This window comes from Canis lupus, chromosome 25 (genome assembly GCF_048164855.1).
Source record: "Canis lupus baileyi chromosome 25, mCanLup2.hap1, whole genome shotgun sequence".
Taxonomy (NCBI): domain Eukaryota; kingdom Metazoa; phylum Chordata; class Mammalia; order Carnivora; family Canidae; genus Canis; species Canis lupus.
The window spans coordinates 36,327,094-36,345,557 of NC_132862.1; the positions used below are offsets into that span (position 1 = coordinate 36,327,094).

The 18,464-nt window shown below is 34.1% G+C and overlaps 1 protein-coding gene across 1 annotated transcript; it reads right to left on the reverse strand.

Annotated features, from left to right (window-relative positions):
- Positions 1–700: 700 nt before the first annotated feature.
- Positions 701–18,104, reverse strand: LOC140616890 (uncharacterized). Its single transcript, XM_072797573.1, has 7 exons — positions 17,853–18,104; positions 16,142–16,243; positions 13,355–13,453; positions 10,824–11,036; positions 8,447–8,553; positions 4,757–4,865; positions 701–4,032 (listed from the first exon to the last, which is right to left on the reverse strand). The coding sequence occupies exons 1-7, from the start codon at positions 17,941–17,943 to the stop codon at positions 4,019–4,021; spliced, it is 735 nt and encodes a 244-aa protein (XP_072653674.1). The 5' UTR covers positions 17,944–18,104; the 3' UTR covers positions 701–4,018.
- Positions 18,105–18,464: the final 360 nt, after the last annotated feature.

Below are 18,464 nucleotides of genomic sequence, written 5' to 3' on the forward strand. Positions count from 1 at the left end.
ACTTTCTTAAACAAAAGGTTGCATCCTATAAACATTGTTCTCCTTCCTGCTATTTTCATTTATAATATTTCTTGAAGTTAACCTATAACCACATAAGGATTGGGCTCTTCCTCATTGCTTTTAAGTGGCATATTACTTCACTGTATGAATTTACAAAGTTTATTCAACTAGTCATCTATTGATGCACATTTGAGTTACTGTTACTTTTCTTAGTGCAAAGAACAAACAGTGCTGTTAAGTGTCAGTTCTTTTTTTATTTTTTATTTTTTGGCACTGTACTTTGAGTACAGATTCCTAAGTAGAATTTCGGGGTCAAAGAGTAAATGCACATGTCAATTTGCAAAATTCTCACTGGAGATTTCATCACCTTTCAGTTCCCCCAGTCAAGTGTGAGTTTCCTGTTTTCCCCACGATCTCACCAGGGGAATATTTGTCACACTCAGAATATTTGTTATATGCATTTTTCTTATTAGCTGTGCAACTGAATTTTCTCATATGTAAAACTTAATTTTAGTGAATGAGTAGGATGTTTTCACCATAAGAGTAAGAGAGAGGATTAGGGAGAAGGGTTAGGGCTAGATCAGAAATTCCTTAAGTATCAATCTTATTATCTTGAGAAAGCCTACATAGATTTCTCATGGATGGAAATATATAATGGTCTGGAGAAAAAGAATGACATGATCACAAAACAGAGCACATCTCAGATGTAAACTTTTATTTATTATTTGAACTTATTTTTAAATATAAGAAATAACACATTTACTCTCGAAAATTGTGGGAAATATATGTGATGTTAATAAAACTAGTCCTCTATGTAACAGGCTTATTTATAACTTAGTTATAAAGTTGAACTGCTGAAATGTGTTCACAGAAGCATTTTGACTTGCATTAATGTTTTATGTCTCCTCATTTATATTAAAAATTCACACAAAAATGAAAATGAAGAAACTGCCAATACTTGATTTCTGTCACCTACATTTCCATCTGCAATCATTTACTTAGGTACCTTTAGACCCCATGGGAAAAAAATATCTAATCTTCAGAACTATCAATAACAGGAAGAAGAAAATTTTTTTCTTTTTTTAAAGGAATGAAATGTTTTCCATCCTAGTGGATTCTTAAGTACTTTGTCCAGTAAAAAACTGGAAAAGTAATGTTAATTTTATGGATGTTTTCCAAAATATATATTGTGATTGTACTTCATTTATTGATGAATCTGAGAGGAGTAATACTTTTAGAAATTTGAAATTTCTACCTAAAAAAGAGTTACATTACTGTTTTTGTTCAAGTCATCTTGGTATTTTTTACTAGAGTTTTAAATCTTCATCATTTCATATTCACTATTAATTTTTCCATATGAGTTTTATATATTTGTTGTTATGTTTGGCAATGTCTTTTCTCTCATTTGAACAATTTGCTATTCTAACAGATTTTACTTGTATATAGTAAAAAATAGGTCATGGGCATTTGTCATGAGACTGGCCTAAGATTACTAAGTTATAATCTTATATCATATCTTTCAGCTATTTTTTTCAACATCACATTTTCTACAAAGCCATAATTAATATTTTATCTTTGATAATCAGATTTCACTAATTTCTTTTTAAGATTTTATTTATTTATTCATGAGACATAGAGACATAGAGATTTTATTTATTTATTCATGAGACATAGAGACATAGAGAGACACAGACAGAGACATAGGCAGAGGAAGAAGCAGGCTCCATGAAGGGAGGACGACATGAGACTCGATTCTGGGTCTCCAGGATCACGCCCTGGGCCGAAGGCAGCGCTAAACCGCTGAGCCACCCAGGGATCCCCAGTTGTCACTAATCTTTTAATATTGTCTGTTTCACTTACTAGACTTTTGGGGCAATGTTAAGAAATAAAGGTGATAAACTCATTTTGGTGATTACAAAATATATAATCACTATTTTGTTTCATTTTAGCACTAATTTTAAATGGATATCATTTAATATATTATCCAATCATTAGCATATTAAGGAAATATTCTACCATTCTAATTCACTTAGAGTGTTCTCCTTTTTCTCTTCTTCCACCAGCTTCTCTTGCTTCTTCTTAAATCAGGAGTAGTTATTTACGTCTATCAATTTTTTTCCTTACTTATGAGCATACCAGATATAATTATTCAGAAAGACACATTTAGGAAATGAATAGGTGCTAATACAGTAAGACATGAGGAAGAAGTATGATTCTGTAGAAAATGTGAGAAGCCCTCAGTGTCCTGAATTGTTTACCTGAGTTCCTAGGAACATAAATTTATGAAATTTCTAGGAAGTTTGCAGCAGCACAAAGAATGTTACTAAAAGGAAGGCTAAAGAGAAGTAAAATACTGAGTTAAAAGTAAATATTTTTTTACTAATACAGGTGCACACTGAGAGCTTGAGAGAAGAGGTCATTATGTCTATATCCAATATTCTATACAAACATACTAGTGAGAGTAAGATAGATATTAATTGAATTTAAAAGTTGCTATAATTTCAAGATTCAATGGAAGTACTCAAATTATACAGTAACAGATTGTATTGGAAAAACACATAGTTCTTGCTTTGCAAATTTCCCATAACACATTTTTCAGTGATCATGGTTCACTGAAATAACACCAGTCCCCCAACAACAGAGTTCAGTTTCTATTTACTACAATATATTGTGAGTAACTGCTGCTACATAAGTAACAGATGCTCATTATGATAGAAGTGACCACGCTTGTCACTTCTTTCAAAGTCTGTCTGTGATTGGTCACTGAGAATCTCTTAGTTCATTCACCTATTGATGGTAAGGCATATAGTTGTTTTCCCTCTTTGCTTCTCAGCCATAGAAATGCTTTAGGCAAGATAATTAAACTTCTAAAACACTTCTACTGCTAGATAATGTACTAGATCAACCTGATTTTTGTAAGGTCTTGAGAGAAAATGAAAATTTGCTTTTTACCACCAAATACAATTTCATTAATCTAAGGAGTTATTTCAGCTTTTAAAACCTTGTAGACTATTGACACTGCACCTGGAGATCATGCAATTTCTCTAGCTGGGTTTTAGAAGAAGTAGTATAGAAAGCAGGCAGCTGAAAATATTTAAACGGCTTGGCTGGAGGTAAGAGAATATCCTTATCATAGACAAGAGCTTTTTCTACACCATGTGAATGACTTTGCAGAATGGGAATTAAATCAAAATAAAGTTAAAGATAAAATAGCTGTCAACTGTACCTCAATTAAAATATTTAAAAAATAATAATAATAAAGAAGAAATAGCTGACCATGAGAATATTGATACTGCCATCATTTCAGAGACTTAGAGGATTCCAAACTTACTGAAAAACTGAGGAACTTGCTGAAGACAATTTCTTGGCATAGATGAGGAGAGGATATGTGCTGGATGAGATGAAGCTGCCTACAGAAGCGATGTTAGTAAAAAACCTTCACATTAAAGGAACTGTTGGAAATCTTTCATGTCTTTGACATCACAAAGGCTAAAAAATGTCAAAAGCTGATTCTAACTTAGAAAGGAGCATGACAAGGGATAGAAAAGATGTTCAATCTGTATAGTAAGTTGTGTCACAAAAAAGGAGTTGTACCACTCTTCTTGCTGCTCCAGATAAGTGAAAGAAACCACTTTAATCCTCAGTGCTTTTAGTATTTTAAGTTACAATGTATTAAGTAATGTTAATTTTACTTTTTGTCATTTTCCTACACATTTATAACCAACAGTAAGAAGTTCTTAATGTTTTGACAAAAAAAGTTTTAAGGGTCCCCAAATAATCAAAACTCTTTGTTTTGGATTTTGAGATCAATTGTTCAAGGTTTCAGCTTACATGGTCACTTTTATCTTGTATAATATTACAGTAAACTAGGAGTGTTTGCATTTTGCTACAATTGAAAATTTGGTATAGTTAGTTTATTTTTATAAATATGATAACTATTAGAGTCATTAGATTTTCCAATCATTTCATTTCCTTTGAATGTTGCATGCTTCACTGGTTTCAACACTTGAAATCTTTATTAGGGTGTCAAACCTATACGAAAAACAAAAAAGAATTGTGTGATTTATTTTGAAAAATAAACAATTACCTCATGAGTCCAATCTATTACTGCCGAAACTTATTCTTTTCTTGTCAGATTATATTAGTTAAAAGAGACCAAAGTGAAAACAACTCTGGTGATTTCTTACACTACTTCAAGGATTCACCAGAACCCTCAACTGTCTAGGGCCCAAAGTCATCTCTTGGCCTTTCATTAACAATTTCACCCAAGAGGTCACTGAAAATCCGGGGTTGCCCAGGACACTTCTGATTTATGCCCGGTGCCTTGTGTAATTATCAATAGTGCTTCCTTGTATTCTCAAAGTCTTCTGGTTTGGACAATAAATCATGTGGTCACCCTGCACAGGGTAATATACTAGACCCTGATTTGACTTTGTCTTTATACTTCTGCTTCATTCCGTAGGGCCTTAGGAAAGCACAGAATCAGATTGTAAAAGGAAGTATGGAAGCATGGCAGAGTTTCTGAATCTCTACCTTCTGTGTTCTCAATTCCATGAGCTTCTTCAATATAGAACAGATTTTTTTGCTGAAAAAGAATTGCCTGAGCTACAGGCAAATGCTCCTGGAAATTTTTTACCTTCTCTTGATACATTTTGACCACAAATGGAGGATGGATGGCTGTCAGAGAAACATCCTCAAAATTAGCATATTAGCTTTCCTTTATCATTGACAAGAAAAAAGTGGCAGGTTAACTCACAAGTCACAATGCAAAGTTTTAGAACACTTCCTGCTGCCTGATTTGCCTTCTTGAGAGTGCAATTCAGATTCATCCAGGAGATAGGTGATGTAAGACATCTGAAGAACAGCTATAAACAAAGAAAACGTCAGGTATTGTTCCTTTCCACCACTGGGAGCTAATTCAAATGCCACAGAATCAGATTCATATCATCAAAATTCCACTCAATAATCATTTCATTTCTTGGTTCCTTGTCCCCTTTCCCTCAGTGAAGTTTTAAAACCTTTATTCTTCTCAAGCTTCCTCATGGCACCATCCCTGCACTCTTAACATTGGGCAGATGATAAGCAAGAAGAAAAGTAATCAGATGAGCTAAGTCCCCATTCCTCCAGAAGCCACCATGCCTACATTGGCAGAGGTTCTGCATTTACAGTGGAGAGCTTTCCCATTCATTCAGAGACCTTCCACTCTTTTCCAATTTACCCATCTATATCCTATTCTCTTAATCTTTCCCTCTTTGCTGAGCCCTACCCTGAAGTGAGTCATATATGTCTTTAAAACTCTTCCTAGTACCGTGAATTTGTTCTTTTTTTTTTTTTTTTTTTTTTGTCAATTTGTTCTTGAAATATAAAAAAGGAAGCTTGTCTTCCTTAACCTTCAAGATGCTTAAGGAAAATCTGGAATTTAACCTTAAATATCATTTTATTTGGATTTCAAGTCATTTCTATTTTTTAAAAAGATTTTATTTATTCATGAGAGACAGAGAAAGAGGCAGAGACATAGGCAGAGGGAGAAAGAAGCAGGTTTCCCATGGGGAGCCCGATGAGGGAATCAATCCCAGGACCCCGGAATCATGACCTGAGCCAAAGGCAGATGCTCAACCACTAAGCTGCCCAGATGCCCCTCATGCCATTTCTAAATATCCTTTTTGAGCACTATATTTGTCTTTTTTTTTCTATGTATGTAATATCTCAACCATAGTTAAGTAATAATTTGCTAATTACTGATGTATTATTTTGATTCACCTTAGATTATAGCATCTCTTAAATTTATATGGGTAGGGCTTATTGTTATATCCTCAGCATGTAGTCCATACTGCAGACCTTAGTAAACACTTAAGAAATATTTTTTTGGGGATCCCTGGGTGGCGCAGTGGTTTAGCGCCTGCCTTTGGCCCAGGGCGTGATCCTGGAGACCCAGGATCGAATCCCACGTCGGGCTCCCGGTGCATGGAGCCTGCTTCTCCCTCTGCCTGTGTCTCTGCCTCTCTCTCTCACTGTGTGCCTATCATAAATAAATAATAAAAAAAAATTAAAAAAAAAGAAATATTTTTTTGGAAGAATAATAAAATGTTATCAATATGTGCCCCATATTACTTCATTGGTAATACTCTTGCCAGAGTCATCTTTTAATTGTCAACTAGCTTTTACTTTTATTTTTTTTATTTTTTATTTTTTTATTTTATTTTATTTTATTTATTCATGATAGGTACACAGTGAGAGAGAGAGAGAGAGAGAGAGAGAGAGAGAGAGAGAGAGAAAGAGAGGCAGAGACACAGGCAGAGGGAGAAGAAGGCTCCACGCACCGGGAGCCCGACGTGGGACTCGATCCCGGATCTCCGGGATCGCGCCCTGGGCCAAAGGCAGGCGCTAAACTGCTGCGCCACCCAGGGATCCCTAGCTTTTACTTTTAAACATATATTGGGCTCTAAAGATAAGCAGACTAGGCTTTGAGTCTTTGTTTGGCTACTTATTCAGGTGACCTTAAGAAATTTGCTTATCCTCTATGAACTCTAGTTTCCTAATATGAAATTTAGGTATGATGCAACTTATATTACACATTGATTTGTGCTAAATAAAACATCTTTTTTGGTTTGTGACTTAGAGTAAGCATGTAATAAATAGTATTTGTCATTACTTGTATACATTATTTAGCCTCTTTGAGGTATTCTCACTGCTGATTACATTATTCTTGAAACTCTTCTCTCCATTAGCTTCCATGGCATCACACCTGCTTTTCCCCCCTTACTTCTTGAATCGCTTATTCTTAAACCATTGTGCTAGTTTTCCTATTTTCCTGCTCCATTTATGTGTGGATATGTAGGATTCCATCCTTTGTCTTCTTTTCTTCATCTACTAATTTATTTTGGATATTATCACCTAACCTATAGATTTTATTTTTATTGATCAAAAGCTACCAGGCTTAAATTCCCCTTGCACAAAGTCAAAGGACATAGTAATTATGAATAAATAGTTGATAATTACTGTTTAAGAAAATTGCATGTGGGCAATTTTTTAAATTCTTCCATAAAGCCATCTCCCATTCAGCTCCAACTCGAAAGGCATTTTATGTCCACATCATTTTCACAAGCACCATAATCTGACCTATTATAATTTACACACACATCAGCCCCAAACACAAAAATACCATACATACATAAAAGTGATCATTTTTCCTTGTATAAATTCAAGACAAAAAACTTAAAATGGTCTGCTATCTTTCTTTCATATCTCACTCCTTGTTACACTGTAGCATGAAACAATTTTATTTTTTCTTAACTTCTTAATTGTTTCTTAACTTTTTTTCTTGATTCAGATGCTTCTTTTCTTAAAAATGTAAATTATCTAAATAATACATTAAAACAATAAAAAAAATCTCTGTGACATTTTAAGTACTCCCTTTGCATACAGCAAAAAAAAAAAAAAAAAAAAAAAAAAACAAAAAACAAAACCAAAACCAAAAACAAGAAAACAAAAACAATTTTTAAAAACTCAAGATACTGAGGAAAACTTGAATCTCAGCCAGGCTAAAGTTTGCCAGTATCACAAGTGGATATACAATAATGAGCAAGACACGTTTTTTTATCTTCAAAGAGCTAACAATCTAACAGAACAAACAGACTCACTCATAGTTGTTAACTATGTTTTAACTATGTTATGCTGAGGGAATATGAAACAGAAAGCCATTAATTGAGCTTATTGTGATGGCACCAAAATTTTAAAGAAGCAATAAGACTGAAACTTGAAAACTGAATTGGATTAATCAAGTTTAAAGGGGACAGAATAAATATTCAGGTAACAAAAGTATAAAAATGGCAAAAATCACAGAGGCATAAACCACATTCAAGTTAATGCTGATGACAAAATCTGTTCAGTTGGAGCATGCTGTATATTACAGTAATTTTTTTTATTACAGTAAATTTAACAGACATATTTTCCTGGGAAGTAAGGGCTTTAGCATTCTACACTTGGAAATTTGTTATTTTTTCTACACTCCTATAAAAAAAACAATAGCAAAATAATTCTGAGCAACAACTCTAAGGGAGAAGAGAATCCCTGATTTAATTTGTATCAGTGGCCAATTAAAATACACCTCACAACTGGAAATAAATCCTTGCTCTCTCCTTTCTGATTCTATGAGAACCAGAAAACTCAAGGAATAAGAGATACCAAGGAAATATAGTTCCATAGCTTGCCTCTTGTGACATGGCTCATGGACCAATCACTCTAATCATTGTACATACTTGCCATTTGAACCTGTGATAGGGGAATTCCCCAAGAACTCCACTCAAAGAGAGGAGGCAAAGATAAAAGACATAAGGGCCATAAGGGCCATTTATTAGGATTAGCCAAGGACTAACGTCACCCAAATTCTCCTTACCTAACAATACCAAAAACTTTCTGTACATGTCCCCCAAATCATAACACCAACCTGGGTTGAGTTGTAACTTATATTCTTGTCCATATTCATCTGGGCATGACATTTGTTTGTATTTCCATTACACATCCATGACTCCGGGCATGAGCTAAATCCAACATCTGAAAAACATAAAAACATATGAAGAAAGTCTATAAAGATATGATACTGATAAACACATAAGCATAATATGTATGTGCAGATACAGTATAAATTAGCATATTTCTTAGAATTTACAAACATTTTCATTGTGTACTGAAATGACTAACAAAAGTCACACATTGAGTGAAATGGCTACTTTTAATATGAGAGAAGGAAGAGAATGGCATCTGAAATGGAATGGGATTTGGATCTGGAATAATCTGAAGCAGAAGGAAAATCACAGATACAGAGAAAGAAAAATGATGAAGAGATTATTAAAAGCAATCAGAGAATTCTTCAGTATGTTTGGATTGATGCAAAAAGACCCTAGTCTGTCTCAAGTCTGCTAATTTTTTTTTTTTTTTTACAGGAACCCAATCACCTCCCTGTTTCCAGAGATCTTTCTATAAGATTCTGCTTTAAGTGGTCACAGTTTTCTGTAGCTCTCAGGTGGAATTTCAAACCCTCTCCATGCTCTATGTGAACACTCATCACACCACTCCAATCGTATCTGTTAGTTTGCTTAGCTTCTTGTCAGACATTCACTGAGAATTTTCAAAGCACCCCATGCTATCCCTCACTAATTTTATTGCACTATGCCTCCTCTCCCAACATTCAATGTTATACTTTCACCCAATCTGAACTGTTTCTTCTAACTGTGTAGTTTCTTGCACTACTTACTTATATTAATGAGCACTTATTACACTGACTTGTAATTTTCTGTTTACTTGTCTGCTTCTTCTATCATACCTTGAGTTATTCAAGACAAGGGATAGTTATAACTGTTAGGCATAAAACTTAATATTCTCTCTTTTTTTCTTTTACTGAAAGAAGGTAAGAAAGGAAAGAGTCAAGAAAAGAGGGAAGAAAAATCAGTAAGAGGCTATAGAATTTTCAGGAAAGGAAAGGACATAGTTCCTTTCTGAAGAATTTGGTTGAACTGTCTGGCAAAGTATAGGTTTCCACTGTGAATGTTGCGATTGTTGTTTATATCCAGTCTCATTTGAAAAGGAAAGCTGCCTGTTCATACACTTCATCTTAGTCTTCCAGAGATGGAAAAATATCCAGAAAGATTTCTCACTTTTTAGAGATATGTAATAGAAAAACCATCCTCTTTACATAGCAAGGGAGTCAACCCATACCAACTACCTATTCTCTCTTAGCAAGCATGATAGGGTATACAAGAACACCTGTACATGAAAGAGAACTTGTACGAAAAGAATTTTAAAAAGAAAAAGAAGAAAAATAAAGGTATGTAAGAAAGAGGAGTGATATTTTAAATACTCTTTTAGTTAATATACTGAGAGGACTCCTAAAGATATTATTATACCTGAGGTCAGAATAGGATGCTACAAAAACCAGAATTCTCAAGAATCATTTAAGGTTTTATCAAGTTAAACATACGATTGTTGAAATAATAATCAGTATGTCAATTTTAAAAAGGAGTCTAAAACCAGAAAATAAAATATATAGAAAAGATGAAAATTTGCATTCCTAACATTTGAAGAAGAGATGTCATGGAAAGTGTAGGAAAGAGAGTGGAGAAAAATGAATGTAGAAGTAAGAGAGTGCATTTTTCTTCATTTGAAAGACACAAACTTTCAAATTGAGGAGGTATTCAGATTGAGTGCACAAGCAAATAAATGATTAAAAGGCACTCATACCCAGAATATCCTAAAACTTCAGCTCTCCCAAATGAATATCTTAAATGCTGAAGTCAGGTCATTTCTATGGAATGAAATGACACTTGGAATAGACTTCTTAACAATGTTGTTTGCTAGAAACTGTGAGGCACTTCTAGTACTCACAAAGAAACTAATTTTTAACTTTTGAATTTATACCTAACCAAAAAAAAAAAAAAAAAAAAGACCTTTTCAGACATATCAGAAGAAGACAGAGAATTCATCTCCCATATACCCAACTAAACTCCATTATAGCTGAACTCTATAAAAATGCGAGTGTAATATGTGAAGGTAGAAGACGAAAGAAGGAATTAAAAAACAAACAAATGAATCTAACCCAAGTAAGAGAGAGATTAAATTGATAAAAATAATTATACATATAAAGAAACTAAGTCAAAAGAGACAAAAAGTGTTTTTTTTTTAAATAGGAGAATTTGTTAATGATGACTGTATCTCCATCTTTTCTTTATCTCAGATATATTTCAAGATTTCAGATTCAGTAATATATCCAGGGAAAAATGAATGTGCTTATTAATAAGATTAGACAATCAAGAGAGCATTTCACTCACCATTTTCTTTCTGCTTTAGGTCTTCACAATATTGTGAGGTAAAGTTGTTCAGCTCTTTTATTGTGTTTTGTGTCATGTTTTTAAAAATGTTATGCTCATTTGAGACATTATTATACATATTCATCCATATTGTTAGATTTTCCTCCAACTGTTGTATATTGCTTTGTTGAACATCATACTCTGTTCTGTTGCCCAAGATGAGTTTCCAGTAATCTATAATTCATATCAGGAAATTAATAACTTTTACACGGTCAAAGTTTTCCAATAAATTATGTTAATATCACAATGATTATTTCCAAATTTAATGGAATACTCATATTAAAATGATACCTACATATGTGTAAAATACTAACCATTGTGCTTTAAGATTAACATTTATTCGAGATTAAAAAGGTTTTATTTTACTCAATAGAGCACTTATTTCCTGTTGAAAGAAATGCCCAACAAAGTCTAAAAATAAAATATAAAAGAGATTCATGTGAAGCAGAGATTTCAAAATAAAAGATGATGCAATTCAGTTAGTTTATAGAAATCACACTTTTGAGATTAGGACGCACCATAATATTATTGATGAGCCTATGTGTTGTGATTTGATTTTCTTGGACAGATATAGCCATGACTTAGGATGGAGATGGTAAACATCAGCCTCAGGATTAAAAAAAATCAGAACACAGGGATCATGTCCTTAAAAACATCAGAAGATTCAGAAAACTTCATAACTTCTTCATTTTGTGGATTGTTATAACATGTTTTGGCTTTTCTATATAGACTCATACTAGTTTACCTGAGAACCCTGCAATTTACTAGAATCTTTCATTTTTTAAGTTTTATGAGGATCATAGATAAAATTACAAAGGATGTGTGCTCAAGCAATGTTAGTAATTATTATATATAATCTTCCTCTTCTTTCCTCAGGATGCCTTTGTACTCACTGTTATAGGAGAGAAATAAAGAGGGAAGAGCATCATCCACTAGCATCCAGGATTGAGAAGAAATGCTCCCAAAATATGGACTGCTTAAAATAACCCTTTAATTATCAAATAATTAATAGGCATTTAAAGAAATAAATTGTTATAGGGCTTGGTAATGTAGTTGAAGAATAGAAGACATGATCAATATAGCAAAGCAGAGAAACATGAAGGAAAGACAAAGGGGCATTAAAACCATAAAGTGTAAAATTAAATGGTAGATGTATGGTCAAATACTTTACCCTGGTCACTTATAGACCACACAGAACTGGAGAAATATTTTAGGTTCTCTTACCTGGAAATTGAGTGTAAATATGATAAAATATGATGTGGGTAAAGTTGAATGAAATCATGCATGTGAAGAACTTGGGAAAACATTAGTATTCAAAAGTGTTAAGTGATATGTTATAAGAGTATTTAAATTATCAAACAAAATATTGATATAAGTGATACTACTATATGACTTCAAAGATATTAATGCATGTTTTTAATTTTAATAGCTTTTACCTCCTATTGGCAGATACCAATGGCTTTCAGTTTCTCCTCCTTTTCTATATTTTGAAGTTTTGGCAATGTACATGCATTATTATCTTTATTGAAAAAAATAAATTTAAAGTGTTTAATATCCTTTTTCATTAAATGTGGAACAAACTTCTGATCAGATCACAGTGGATTTAGAATTTTCCTTCTCTTTTTTTTTAAATAACATAAAGCAGCCCTTTAAGTATTAAAAATACAGTTTTGCTATCTTAAAGAGAATTTTCCTTTTCTTATAAAGAACCAGCTTTGATGTTCAAAAGGTTACTCATTTCTGTTTATTCATTTGTTGGTTCATGAACCTACTTATTATTCATTCAAAACCTACTTATTGTTCATGAACCTACATATTATTCATTCAGTCAAAGAATACAAAGGATGAATAAGACACAGTCTGTGTCTGTTAAAGCTTATGTTATATCAGAGGAAAGAAATTCTGCTCACCAATTATTATGCTAATATTAAGAACAGTTATAGAAGTTTCAAGGGGAAAAATGATCATTTGGGAGAAATTATATTTCAAAAGATTAGCAGCATGAAACCAGCTTGTACTTATCTGAAGCTGATGTGATTACTAGGAGAAAATAACTGGCTATTAATTAAGGAATTAGAAAACAAATCAAGTTGATAACGGGATTTTGAAAGATATCTGCAACTAGAATGACTTCGGCAAGAAGAAAATGCATGAAAAATGGAGAAATTGCTTCAAGTATATGAAATAATCATGAAAACTCTCAGGATATAATTAGTTGTATTTTTATTGTTGCATTGATTTCACAGTTTCTAGAATAAGACTTTACATTACTATCATTAGCATCATTCTGCCATGAGTAGTTGCCACTGAGGGCAGTTGATGTTAAAATATCCTCAAGACAATGACTAATATGATATAGTCATACATAAATGATATGTGTTTTCTACTCTATTAATCTGGAAGTATTATGTGGATATGTCTTAAGACTTGGATTCTTTTGCAGTGTGCCTGATAAAACCAATTGACAGGTTCAGAGAAAAGGAGAAACTTACTTATAATGCCTAGGGTCCCTAGGCCAGCCAGCACCACCAGGTTCAAGATCAGCGAAATGAGAGAAACAGCACACCACACTTTTGACAGAGTGCTATGTCCTATGAAGAAGCACCAATTCATAAAAATGACATGAAGCAACACATTTATGTGTTTGTTCTTTCCCTAACCCCTAACCCTCTCCATCCCATGGCCCTTATGTATAAAAGTATTGGAATTTTTTTTTTTTTTGATGAAAAAAATTGCTTGCAAGGTCAGGCAAGTCCTCATTTATGTTCAGCCAACTTGAATATATTTTTGCATTCACAACTAACATTGAAAATACATAATTCTAAGTAAATGTGATCATAGGACATATTTTGGATACTTTCATGGACACTCTCTTGTCTACATTTTAGTAGTCTTTTTTCCCCATCCTGCTTCCCATCTTGCTGTTTCCTTGTTCTTCCCATCCTCAGGTAATTAGTGTTGGCCACCTGATGGATATTCTTTCCTAATTTTTCTATGCTAATATTGAGATACATTATTTAATAGGATTTATAATCCATTCTCTTGATGATTGATCTCTTCTAGGTTTTCTTTAATATATTATTAGGAAATCATCTACTTCCTTTAGATTATCAAATCTATTGCCATGAAGTTACACAGGCTTTACTCTTACATGTATTTATTCTCTCCCCTATTTCAGGCTAGATATTTAAACATATTCCTTTTTAAATTTTTATTTATTTATTATTGAGAGATAGAGAAAGAAAGGGGAGGTAGAAGAAGAGGGAGAGAAAGAACTCAAGCATATTCTCCCAGTGAGAGGGGAGCCTGATGTGGGGACCCTGAGATCACGACCTGAGCTGAAACCAAGAGTTAGATGCTTAACCAACTGAGCCACCTAGGAGCCCCAGACTTAATATTTGATAATTTTGCTCTCTCTATTCTCCCTTAATTTGGCTACTAGTCTTTTTTTAATGAAACCAGTCAGCAGATTAATTTTTCTCTTTAAAACCTTTCTGTTGGGGATCCCTGGGTGGCGCAGCGGTTTGGCGTCTGCCTTTGGCCCAGGGCGCGATCCTGGAGACCCGGGATCGAATCCCACATCGGGCTCCTGGTGCATGGAGCCTGCTTCTCCCTCTGACTATGTCTCTGCCTCTCTCTCTCTCTCTGTGACTATCATAAATAAATAAAAAAAAAAAAATTAAAAAAAAAATAAATAAAACCTTTCTGTTTACTGATTTAAGGTTTTAAATTTGTCAACTCTCTCTTAATTTGTCTTGTGATTTTATAATATATACATTAAGATGGATTATTATTTTTTAAGATTTTATTTATTTATTCATGAGAGACACAGAGAGAAAGAGAGAGGCAGAGACACAGGGAGAGGGAGAAACAGGCTCCATGCAGGGAGCCCAACGTAAGGACTCGATCCCCGGTCTCCAGGATCACACCCTGGGCGGAAGGTGGCGCTAAACCGCTGAGCCACCGGGGCTGCCCCTAGATGGATTATTATATTCTTCTTCTTTAATCATGAAAAAGAGGGATGATAAATCTTTCTTTCATACTTTTAGCTGTTTCCAAAAGGAAGTGTTTTCCTTTTCATTGTATTCTAAATGTACGTAATTTTATTACAGATAAATTTAGACTCTCCAACCTAGACTTTTATAATACTTTAATTCCCTCACCACTTCTAACCACTGAGTTTTACAGTGATGGATTAGTAATTTTTGTTCTAGACTATAATACTAAGACTTTCTCTTGCAGTATATCCATTTCATTGCAAAAATGATTTAGCATGGTTATTATTACAACTTTCATTATAGTGATTCCATTGTCAGCTATTACATTTTGATTTGCCCCTAAATTTCTCCTTACTTTGAGGTCTGATTAATTCCTTGTATGTCTGAAAAGTTTCTTGAATATTTTCTTAGAAGGAGTATATGATAATTTTTTATTTTGTTAAAATGGATGAATTAATCTTTTCTGAGTTCAATACAGGTGATGGCAGTTTTTTACCCCTCCATCTCTATTCAGTACTAGAGAATGTCTAATTATTCTTTAATTATTTCCTTGTTTATATCTGTTCTTTTTCTTCTCTATGAAATCTTATTATTTACATATTGGATCACTTGAATAAATTATCCAAGCCTATATGATTTTCATTACTTCATAAATTTTGAATGATTTTTTCTATATGATCTATGAGAACATCCAATAGGACATTGATGGTCTTCATTCTTCCTTTTAACTCAGGATGAAATGGATGAAAAAGGATGAAATGATGAAAAGTGGTAGGAAATAGGGGTCCCTGTGTGGTGCAGTTGGTTAAGCACCCATCTCTTGGTTTCAGCTCAGGTCGTGATTTCAGGGTCCTGAGATCAAGCCTGGCATTGGCCTTTCCTCAGAGGGGAATTTGCTGAAGTTTCTGTCTCCCTCTCCTTCTTCTTCTGCCCCTCCCCCTCCAAATAAATAAATCAGTCTTTCAAAAAAGAACAACAAAATGGGAGGAAATAAGATTATAAAATAAAAAATAAAATTTTTCTTATAAAATAAGAAAAATTCAGCAAAACATGAAAATACTGGTCAGTAGATGGAGAGAATAATAAAAAGGAGATGGTTTCCTATAAGTAAAGGATATCAGCTTTATCACCTTTTGTTTATCCTCCTTTGTTCCCTTCTCAGAAGTTTTCCATCTTTTCGCTTTAAAGATAATCTCTGATTGTTATGTCCCAGTGTCTACCACAAAGCTCTTCTTAACTTTGTCCTGACTCAGTGGCTGCATTTATGCACATAGGACTCACCTGCCACAGCTCTGCTCTCTGCCAGCTCAGCTGTGCTCTCAACTCCCTCTGCTCTACTTTCAGCTTCACCATCTATCTCCATTTCAGGCACTTCGCGATTCTCTTTTCAGGGAAAAAAAAAAAAAAAAGGTAAAATTGTTTAACAATAGTCCCTTTTCTCTGGTCTTCTTTACTTTCTAGCTATCCATATATTACCAGTGTTCTTGGTCTGATTCTGATGATAGATATTTTAAATAGACAAGCACTGGGGTGCCTGGGTGGCTCAGTCATTTGAGTATCAGACTCTTGATTTCAGCTCAGGCAGGTCATGATGTCTCAGGATGGTGAGATCAAGTCCCTTGTCTAGCTCTGTGCTGGGCGGGGAACCTGCTTGGGGGTCTCTCTCCTTCTTCCTCTGCCCACCCCCATGTTCACATGTCCTGGCTCTCTCTCTGCCCCTTCTAAAATAAGTAAGTAAGTAAATAAATAAGTAGAGAAACTTTGTGTGGTGTTTTACAAAAATAAATTTTAAACAACCTACCCAGCTGTATACAAAGGGATAAAGTTGTATAAGGAAACATGTGTTGGAGCATATGTAACAGTACCTATATTACATCTCCTGGTGTATAAGCACCCTACTTCAGTTGTTATATGTCATCCCATTATACTAACTGGATGGCAAGTATGTATTACTTCTCCCCAGTATATACAGTGCTTTGTCAATATCATAGATGCAGAAAAAAGGACTCTGCTTGGAAGAACTGGTCCCTAAAATATTATCTACCAACCTGATGCTTCAAATTATATAAGCAGAGACTTATTCCTGAAGTGATTTTTCTTCCTCATCTGAATATAAAATTGGGGTAAAATTTGGGGTAAAGTCATAAATTAAAAACTCCACATATACATAGAAAGCATAATTTTATAGTAAGATCAAAAGGACTTAAACACACACACACACAAAAAAAACACAAAACACACACACACACAAAAGGACTTAAACACAAAGGAATAAAAATAATGTAAATAACAAAATATAAATAACAAAAATAATTCCAGGGAAGGCACAAGAAACCAATTACCCTATAGTAATACAAAAATTTTAATCAATATGATTTTGATGTTCCCTTTAATCATTGTTATCTTTAATTTTCTAGAAATTGAACTGCGGGATAAAACAGACTGGAATTATATGGCTTGGAATGATATTATGTAGAGATAGGAACCCTCAGTCTTGTTCCTTCTCAGAAAGAAGCAAATGTTTATCACATCATCACTGACTGGAATTCCAGGGTCCTATAAATCTCATACACAGCGTATGTCTATTTTGTATCCTTTAGCCATGAAATAAAAATCCTGCATGGTTATGTTCTTGCTATTACTGATTTCCTTCCCATAAAAGCCTGTATGTGAGACCATCCTAAAATGTCTAAAAAACATAAGAAATGCTATTTTGGTGACACTAGAGATCTGGATTTTCAGAGACTTAGCCTACCATCTTCCCCCAACACACACACACACACACACACACACACACACACACACACACTGTGATCTTACAGACTAAATAAGACACACAACTAGGCTCTGGCATAGGAACTTCACAATGTTCCGGGATTCCATAACTGAGATCTTAGGAGTCTCATAGCCTTGAGGTGAAGGCAGGGAGAACTCACCAGGGTAGTTAAATAGTTCTCTTGTTGTGTGTCTGATCCTACATAGAGGCACTTACCTGCTCTCCTGAGACTGTAGCTCTCTTGGGATATCTTTGACTTGGAAAGATTTGGAAATTTGAGAGTAGCATAAGTCACTTCCTCAGGCATTACTGAACCTATAAAGCACAATTGTTCACTGTGTGTGATGCATGTCACACAGAAGCTGCTCTTGTGGCAGGCATAACCTACACATGTGGAGACTGAGTTCAGTGATCTACCTTTGTAAAAAACAAGCAAAAATATAGTGTCAGAAAACAGAACTGTTCCACTGAGAATTTCAGAATTGCTTTATTCTCATCTGTACATACATCTCTTCTCTTTCCTTTCATAACTTCCTCCAGTAAACGGAACTTGAAGAGATGGTCCTGAGAGAAACCTGTGAGTTTTAAATGAAATATTCTTTAAAAAAAAAAAAAAAGTTGTGGAAAATGGCAGGAATCTCCCAACTTGAGAGGGCCCTGTGAAACAAAACAAATAAAGTATCTTTATTTCTGCATATATAAATTTGTTAACCAGCATGTGCCTGTGAGAATAGTTACAAAGGCATGCAGTTAACCCACTACTGATTCCCAAACAACCACAGGTGAGTAGTTCTCACCAAAACATTATTTCCTTTCTTCTTTCTTCCT

Coding starts and splice junctions, on each gene's coding strand:
- LOC140616890 (XM_072797573.1), bottom strand. CDS start 17,943: ATGCCTGAGGAAGTGACTTATGCTACTCTCAAATTTCCAAATCTTTCC. Junction 16,244..17,852: donor CTACAGTCTCAGGAGAGCAG/GTAAGTGCCTCT, acceptor TTCCCTGAAAAG/AGAATCGCGAAGTGCCTGAA. Junction 11,037..13,354: donor AGGGACCCTAGGCATTATAA/GTAAGTTTCTCC, acceptor TATGAATTATAG/ATTACTGGAAACTCATCTTG.